This window comes from Diabrotica undecimpunctata, chromosome 5 (assembly GCF_040954645.1).
Source record: "Diabrotica undecimpunctata isolate CICGRU chromosome 5, icDiaUnde3, whole genome shotgun sequence".
Lineage (NCBI taxonomy): Eukaryota > Metazoa > Arthropoda > Insecta > Coleoptera > Chrysomelidae > Diabrotica > Diabrotica undecimpunctata.
Genome location: NC_092807.1, coordinates 124,181,625 through 124,190,770, shown reverse-complemented (window position 1 = coordinate 124,190,770; position 9,146 = coordinate 124,181,625). Strand labels below are relative to the sequence as shown.

Below are 9,146 nucleotides of genomic sequence, written 5' to 3'. Positions count from 1 at the left end.
TATGTAGTTTGTTTTTGAATCCAGCACTTCTAACTGTAGTAATAATATAATCTAATTCACATTAAATAAGATATTTAATCGTGAGTCAAATCTGTAATCGTTTATATCGAGATCAACTTTTTTAAGTCAACAGTATATTACTATCAAAATTATCGTAAATAAGATAAGAAGTTAATAATTTAATTTTAAAAAATTTTTATAGTGGTGGATTTAACGAATTTAAATAGATAAACAATGATATATTTTCAATTGAGACGTGAGTACTTACATTACTTAATGTTTATGCCAAGGTGTACAGGTGGGTCTAAAAGTGGGGAATTACTTTAATAATCTATACAGTTAAAATAAAAGTGAACTTCTATTGTTAGTTTCTGATTTTGTGACAGTTTAAGTGAATTTAATAGGTAAATTGGTTTAAAACAAGAGCATGTGCAATCCAGATTATGGTAAATATTTTGTATTTTATGATTCTTTAAAAAGATTTCCCTGCAACTGAGAAAGATAACTAGTCTAACATAGAAAACGCAAATTTTCCAGATAAAACATTTTATTTTTCAATAATTACTATTTAAATGGGAATAAGCCACAATTAAAGGTTAAAGTACGTTTATTGACGTTTCAACTTGCACTTCGGAAATCGTTCTCAAAATACAAACATTAGTTTGTATTTTGTATTAATTTCACTAATGTGTATTTTGAGAACGATTTCCGAAGTGGAAGTTGATACGTCAATAAACGTACTTTAACCTTTCATTGTGGCTTATTCCCATTTAAATAGTAATTATTTTAACATGCCTCAAGAAAATAGCTCCAGAGCAATATTTTTATTTTTCAATATAATATTCTGCTAGATCAACACATTTATTCACAAAATTGACCTAATTATTGGCAATGTCTTAATAATTATAGATCATAATGAATTAATTTTTCTGTAAAGTCTGTTCTTATACAACGATTTCCTTGTTAGGATTTAGAAAATTTTAGGATTTCGAAATTAGACAAAAAATTTTATTATATTTACAATTTAGCTACAGTTCGAATTGGTTAGTCAAGGTGGGTGGGCGTATTCGAGTTTTGTTAATTAGCTGGTGATTGAACTTTTGTAAAATATAAGTATAATTAGTTGTTCGTTTTGATATTTGTATTTACGGAAAGCATAGTTGAGTTTTTTAAGGTGTAAATAATGTCAGAAGAAACGGGCGGCGATAAGCCGCCGGATGAAGAAAACACGTATAATAATAGTCATAATGATAACAGGTATGTACAACTAATAGATTTTAATAACAGTTATAGACCAAGTAATAATGGACCATTTTATGTGTTTGTTGAACACAAAAATAAAAATTTAGGGAGACTTTTCCAATTAAAATAGGGCACTTTCTTCTTAAAGATGAAACTTAAAAAAAAAAGATGTATTAGATATAAAACCGGTAGGAGTTAATAGGGTAAAGGTTATTTTTAATACCTTAGAAGCTTAGTTGAAAGAGGCGGCGAAAGAACTCAATTTGAATTGTAAATCTTCCAATGGTTGGCTTGACAATTTTTTGCTTAAGACTCAACGTTAAATTTGGAGCAATTTCTGGAGAAACTTCAAATGTTAAACTTGACAGTGTTTCAGAGTGGCAAAGAAAACTAAACGTGGCTATTTAACTGAAGATATTATTTATAATGCTGACGAGACTGGTTTGTATTATCGAGCCTTACCATGTAAAACTTTTACATTTCATAATAAAAAGTGCACTGCTAAATACGGAGGTAAATCTGCTACGGAAAGGCTGACCCTATTATTGTATGCAAATTTAAATGGGGAAAACGAAAACACTTTGGTGATTGGTAAAAATAAAAAATGTTTTAAAAATTTCGACTGTTACTACAACAAGAACACCTGGATGACGAGATATATCATGACATATTGGGTGCACAAATTTGACAGAAAAATGCAACGTCAAAAATGAAAAATTCTCATATTCTTGGACAACGCAACATCCAATACGGATATTTAGTTATCTAACGTATCGACAATATTTTTGCCACCTAATATTACAGCAAATTGTCAACCGTTAGACCAAGGAATAATGAAAAACTTTAAATCCCTGTATAGAGACTTTTTGATGAGAAGACTGTTATCATCTACAGAATGTTCTTTATCAACGGCTAAACTGAAGAAGTCAATAACGATTTCTAATGTCTTAATTTGGATTATGGCAGCATGGAGAGACGTTTCAACCAAAACAATTGAAAAGTGTTTCATTGGACGCGGTATTTCTAAAAAAACAATAGTAATGGAGAAGAAATTGTGTAAAATCTTGAGCTGCAAGACCTGGTAGATGATATGCCATTGTCAACAGGTGTCCAATAATTTGGACAATGCGAGTGAAGATAAACTAGAACTTATTACAACTGTAAGTCATTTAAATATTGCTTACCTAAAATTAAGAGACTTATTTTTTATACATAGGTAATGGTCATGCAGGATTAAGTCAAAAAATATCCGATGTAATTCCAAATGTTGAGTATGAAATTGTGAACAGTAATGTTCACAACATGGTTTTTTTTTTGTTTATTCAAAACCAAAGCTATACCAATCAACAGACGAGTTCGCCAGGGAGATGTTATCTCACCAAAGCTATTCACACTTGGACTTGAAAACGTGTTCAAAGACATTAACTGGGCAGATAAGGGAGTAAATGTTAATGGAAGAAAACTGAGTCATTTAAGATACGTTGATGACATTGTAATATTTTCTACAAGTTTCGAAAAACTACAGACCATGATGACGCAACTATTTTAAGCTTCGAAAAAAGTAGGTCTTAAGATAAACTTGGAAAAAACAAAAATAATGACAAATACACCGAACATTCCAGAAATAACATTGAACGACATAAATTTAGAAACAGTAAGCTAATACATCTACCTGGGACAGATAATGAAAATTAACAAAGAAAATCAAACTGCCGAAATTACCAGAAGAATAAGGTTAGCGTAGGCAGGATTAGGAAAACTGAGTTGGATCTTGAAAAGCACTAAAATAGAACAGCATTTGAAAACCAGAATTTACGATCAGTGTATCCTCCCTATACTCACGTATGGTTCACAGAAGAAGAAGAAAAGTCTCACCAAGTCTAATATGGATAAAATAGTAAAAGCACAAAGACCGATGGAAAGATCAATGCACGGGGTGAGACTTATAGACAAAAAAAACAAACAAATGGATTAGAAGCAAAACGAAAGTAAAAGACGCAGGAGAACATGCTGCCAAATTAAAATGGAGCTTCGCAGGACACAATGCCCGACTGAAGGATAAGAGATGGAACCACGAAATATAACAGTGGAGGACTTGCTTAGGAAAGAGAAGCAGAGAAAGACCACAAATGAGATAGGCTGATGATATTAAGAAGATCGGAGGACACAACTGGAAGCAAGTGGCGCAAAATAGAAGACACTGGATTGATTTGGGGAAGGCCTATGTCCAAAGTTGGATTACTTAAGGCTGAAGAAGAAGAAGAAAAATGTTCAAAACAAAAACATTTTTTTTAGAAGTAATGAGCTTTTTACATCAATATTTTATTTGTGTATATGCTTATGCAAATATGTACGAAAATGTATAATGAAAGATCAAGCAAATCGAAATCTGTTTTTTATTTCAATTGATTAAGCGATAACTGTATACAACGGAATACTCTACACAACGTACAATTATTTTCTCCCTTTGGTGTGAATTATGGAGAATTTCACTGTATCTTGAAACTGTGTTGGATTTTTTGAAGAGCGCGACTGGCCTTCATTCAGCTAGCCGAAACCGACTCTGGTCGAAACGAAAAGTATTCTTTGTTTACAACATGTCTGTTTAAACAATTTTCAATAATCTTATATATATAATAGTCTCCCGTTTTATACCGCTTCGCGGCTTTGGGAGTATAGCAGGGTAGTCTGCTATATCTAGGGCCTACGGTATACAAGGAAGGTAACATGTCCAGTGCTACGCTTCAACCGTCTATTATTACCCCTGGTTTTACCCAAGGTACTCATTTTATTCAGGCTGAGTCGACCTGGGGCCTATAGATATTTTTAAAAATGTCTAGATGTTTTTGCCGGCGGTAGGATTCGAACTCCGGACCACCGGCTTGCAAGGCAAGTATCCTACCGCTTGCGCTACGCAGGCCCTAATATCAATAATCTTATTTTCTAAAAATTTTGTCAAAAACTTTTCCCATAAAAGATAGGTTATTTTCAGCCCTTAATGTTGTTAATTAACGTAACAGTTATTTTGCTAAAAGAGGTAGGTATTATCTTGGCTCTCAAAGTTCGTAGGGACTGTTTTTATTGTAAGAAATAAAATATAAATTTTATTTCTTAAAGAATTTTCTACGTATCAATCTGCTACAATAGTTGATTTCCATTCTTCGTGTCTTTTCAAGTTGGTTATAGTACCACCACTATCAGCCAGTAAAGTGTCAGAGCTCCTTTGTAGACAGTTCTTTGCGGATGAGCTCTTTGGGATGCGGTAATTTAAGAAATTTAGCAGTAGTGCAGGTGATTTTTCCAAAAGTGTGAATATCAATAGGTTGTATATATAGTACATCTTCCATTTTTGTTATACACAAATAATCTACGATGCGGTGTGTTGGCTTGACGTAATGAAAAATATTTTCTATATAAAGAAATGTTATTTTTTCCAATAACCACAAAGGTTCTTTCCAGGTTCGTTTTAGAATTAGTAATTTTATTCACTAACATGGTTATCTTATCTTCTATATCATCTAAACTTATTTTGCAAAGCTCATCACGACGATAAGCGCCTACTAAACCAATTATTATTGCAACCTAAAATCTACAAAAAAAAAATAATAAAAAAAAGCAACCTAAAATTTACAAAAAAAAACTAATAAAAAAAAGAGAAATTAGATTTAATTATATAATCTTTGTCATTAATTAGATCTTATGTTCAGCTTCTGGTAAAAATGTATATATTTCTTCTTTATTCAATACTTTCGATTTTTTTGGTTTGTAGCCGATAAATTTTCTTTTAAGGGAAACAATAACTTTTGGATAGCGGCTTATATCTTTATTATTTTTAATGTTTAGCAGCTTTAGCAGTTTCTCTAATCTCATCTGGAATCATTTCGGCTTCACTTTCACTGCTGATTTCCATTTTTTGGAATTGAAAAACGAAAAACTGAGCGAAAACACACGAATCTTAAATGACAAGCGTTGTCATAATACAATACAAAGTTGATGTTATTGTCAAAGCCGTTACCTAGCTACCAAAAATCGTTCCGAAAGTGAAAAAATTAGTGCCAAAAGTGAAAAAAATAGTCCTGAAAGTAGCTCCTTTCGGTACGATTTGTGTAAAATGGTACTTTAGATTTAATAAATCATACCAAAAGTTTTATTTTCGGGACGGCAGCAGAAAAATGAAATTTTCTTAAACTTATTTTCCATAGGTTATTAACATACTTCTTAACAAAAAAAATTAACCTCGGATAAAGAAAATTATCAAAATATAACAAGATAAAACAAATATGAAAATAAGGAAAAAAAGATAACGAAAAAAAAAACATATAAAGAAGTTTTTAGCTGACCAAAAACATAAAAATTGGTAAATGGAGAACACCAATTTTAATCTATAGGTATAACAGTTTTAATAAAAGAATATAGTATATTTTTTTTAAATACAGATTATCCAGTTGATAACAAGTAATAACCAATTTTATAAAAATTCCCCAATTGACCTTAAGCCAGCCACTAATATACAAACAATTAAATTTCCGAACCCACATCACCGACTTTCGGACCGTCAAACCCCACCCCATAATGTTCGCAAATACAAAAAACGCGGGAGGGTGTGGCTTCCGCACACCCTTCGCATATGTCGTCCAATGAAATGTCGAGTTTCCGACTAAGTCAAAAGGGGTTCATTCATGCAGGAACTGCAAACGATCCCCTAAGCTTTAAAGTCTTCTAGGGATTAGCATGGACTTCAAACAGTGGTTGGTTGTGGAGTTAGAAGTTAGTTTTCGTAGAGTGGTGTGTAGGTGTATGAGTTTTAAAAAAATATATTAAAGAAGATGATCAGTTCTAGCGGACAAAGTTGTGAGTTGATGAATTTAGATTCGCATATGCATATGAAACCTCAGTCGCCTAGTTCTTCTAGTAAGTAATCCCTTAGTCATTATGTTTTTATATATCAAAGATTATATATTATTCCTACTCAATAAAAAGTAGTAAACATTACCTACTACATGCTCAACATCTAATTCTTTATAATTACTGATTATGATGTGCTTATTGTAAGATTATTTTCCGTAGAAAGGTTAAACAAATTTGAAGATCAAATTGGGTTTTACCATTTTTTTAAATAAATATGTAATCCGAATTAACTTATTGGTTTTATTATTTGATGCTCTTAAACAGCTAATTTGTTAATGTGATTACTTATTGTGAAATTGAGATATTGTATTTACGATTGACAAAATAATAGGATGGTGGATTATGCTTTTTAATTCTCCCTGCATATTTTTCTGAAGATAATAAGATTCATCGTTTGCATTTTATATTCTATGGTATCTTAATTTCTCTTTCAAATCTATCCTAAATTCGTTTTTTATGTATAATTTACTGCTAATAGGTTCTATTTCCATTCGAATAGATATAATAAATGGATCTAGATATAACAACACTTTTTGACTTCTATAATTACTTTTTGTGACGTTACTTTTTACTGTAAATTTAACTCTGTTCAAATTTTTAATTGACAAATAATAACCTATCTGTATAGTTTAAGTGTTTCAAAATGTGAATTTAATACGCAGCTATTACTAATAAAAGTCTATAATATGTTCAGATTTATACGATTTATTTTACTATCTACAATTTTGGTAAATAAAGTTTAAAATTTACTACTTCCCAGTATAAACGATATTAATTTAACTGTGTATCTCTATAAAAAATATTTGCATTAGGCATCGTTTTATACCACATTTATAATTTTTTTCGTTTTTTCATTGAAAATTGAAATAATTGTATTTTTCACTATGCTTTACTGGCTCTTTCGTTAGTCTTCATCTGTAAACCTCATTTTTGCCAACATCTCCATTGTTATACCCTCAAGGACAAAAATATCGAATAGTTTGGAATTTTTCAATTTTTTTTGGTCACTATTAATTAAAAATAATTTTATGTTACTGATATTACTCATATAGCATATAGTAGGCTGATCTATTCAATTAGTTTGAAATATTTTGACGTTATTCATCGTCTAGTGTCATTCGTGCATTTTATCATAAAAAACCTTATTCGCGTAAAAGAAAAACTACAGTAATTCGGTTATTTTTAGTTTAGTTTATTAAGTTTAATTAATTATTGTTATTTAACTAAGTTAAAAACAAATATGCCACCAATTCAACACTGCGATGAAGCCCAAGCAGCACAGATTGTAATTTTATTCGAGAAAGGATATACACAAAAATACACTTTTCAGGAGAAGTTAATCTACAGCTTTGAATACTTTAAAAAGGTACCACGGGACAGGAAATTTTGTACGAAGGCCTGGCCAAGGACGTCCAAGGTGCCCAGTCGGCAGTCGCAATTGATGACCGTTTTTTGGTTCCTAATTCTACACGGAATCGCTCATTGCCATCGATTCATCTCAGAAATGAGCTACTAAATGTGATACAAGTTAACGTGATTTCAAAATCAGTTAGACAAAGAGTAAAAGAAGCAAACTTAAAGCCCAAAAGCTTTGCCAAAGTTCCCCGTCTTCTCGAAAATCATAAAGTATGTCCCTTAGTATTTGTAAGAACACATATTCAGTGAAATATCGACTACTGGAAAAATGTTCTTTTCACTGATGAGACTAGAATCATATTATGAAAGCCAGATGGTTAAAACCACGTCTATAAAAGAGTTGGAGAACGATTTGCCGTCGAACGACTTTGGGAGTGATGGCATAATGCTTTAGAGAGGTATTAGTTGGAAGGGATGCACCGCACTTGTGGAAGTGATTGGATGGATGACTGATGACTCTTACGTTCAAAACATCCTGCAAGATCATGTTTTGCCATGTGGTGGTTACATTGGGAATGACAGATTCATGTTAATGCATGAAAATGCTCGACCACATTCCGCTGCCGTAGTGAGCAATTATCTTGATGAGGTCCAAATTTGAAGATTGAAGTGGCCACCATTTAGCCCGGATTTAAATCCAATACAGTACATGTGGAATCAGCTAAAACTGTGCATACGACAAAGAAATCCGTTCCAAATACGATAGAGCAGCTTGCTTCACAGAATGAATGAAATGCAATTACCCAAGGATATGTCCAAAATTTACTTGCAAGCATGCCGAGGAGGTTGCAAGCAGTAATAAGAGCTAGAGGGAGAAATAATCGTTACTGATGATGCACTTGTTTTATTTAAAAAGACTTGTTTAAACAATTTAATTTAGCATTTGAAGTTTAGATTAACATAACCTTATTTAAATAACATTAGGCATTATTTTTTTCTCAATTTTCCCAGCATAAAAACTTTAAATTTTTCATTAAACATTGTTAAATTAAACTATGCTTCACAACAAACGACTAGATTGGCCAGCATTTATATTCAAAAAAATTAGGAACTTCCAAAATATTCGATATTTTTGACCACTTTCCAAACGTTTCTAAACTTTCTAAAAAAAATTTCTTATTTTAAATTTCGTCATAATTTTGTGATTCTTTGTATTAAATATAAATATTTATAACGCCTGAAGCGTTATTAACTAAATGTGTTTTGGCTGTTACCATTTAATCATTACATACTTTTCTTGTGTTTGATTGATAAGTAGTTAATCATGCTATATGATAGAAGTTTTGAACTTTTTAAAAGTAGAAAATACTCAGAAATAACCAGTAAAAATAGTATACCGGAGAGGGCTGAAGCTGAAAGATACTGTTAAACTAAATCTCATCAAGATGAAGACGATAGAGAAACCAGGTAGTAAACAATAAAACAAAAAACACTTAAAGCAACTCAAGAAACATAAGGAACTAAAAGAAAAAACAGAAATGTTAAAAAAATATGGTTCACCTAAGACTGTCAAAACTTTTCGATTCCTTATTTCTCCTGTATATTTCACATTCGACTTAGCCTTGGTTTTCCTTTCTTTC

At 31.5% G+C, this 9,146-nt stretch overlaps 1 protein-coding gene across 3 annotated transcripts in view; it reads left to right on the top strand.

The window, feature by feature from the left end:
- The first annotated feature begins 263 nt into the window (after positions 1-263).
- Positions 264-9,146, top strand: part of tll (nuclear receptor subfamily 2 group E member tailless) — a 28,581-nt gene continuing 19,698 nt past the window's right edge. The window contains exon 1 of one of the 3 annotated variants that reach the window (XM_072532658.1): positions 264-446. In XM_072532658.1, coding sequence (XP_072388759.1) covers positions 428-446 — 19 coding nt within the window. In that variant the 5' untranslated portion in view covers positions 264-427. Of the gene's footprint in view, positions 447-1,192; positions 1,258-6,003; positions 6,154-9,146 lie in introns of those variants that run through there. The other 2 variants (XM_072532657.1, XM_072532656.1) reach the window with 2 other exon arrangements.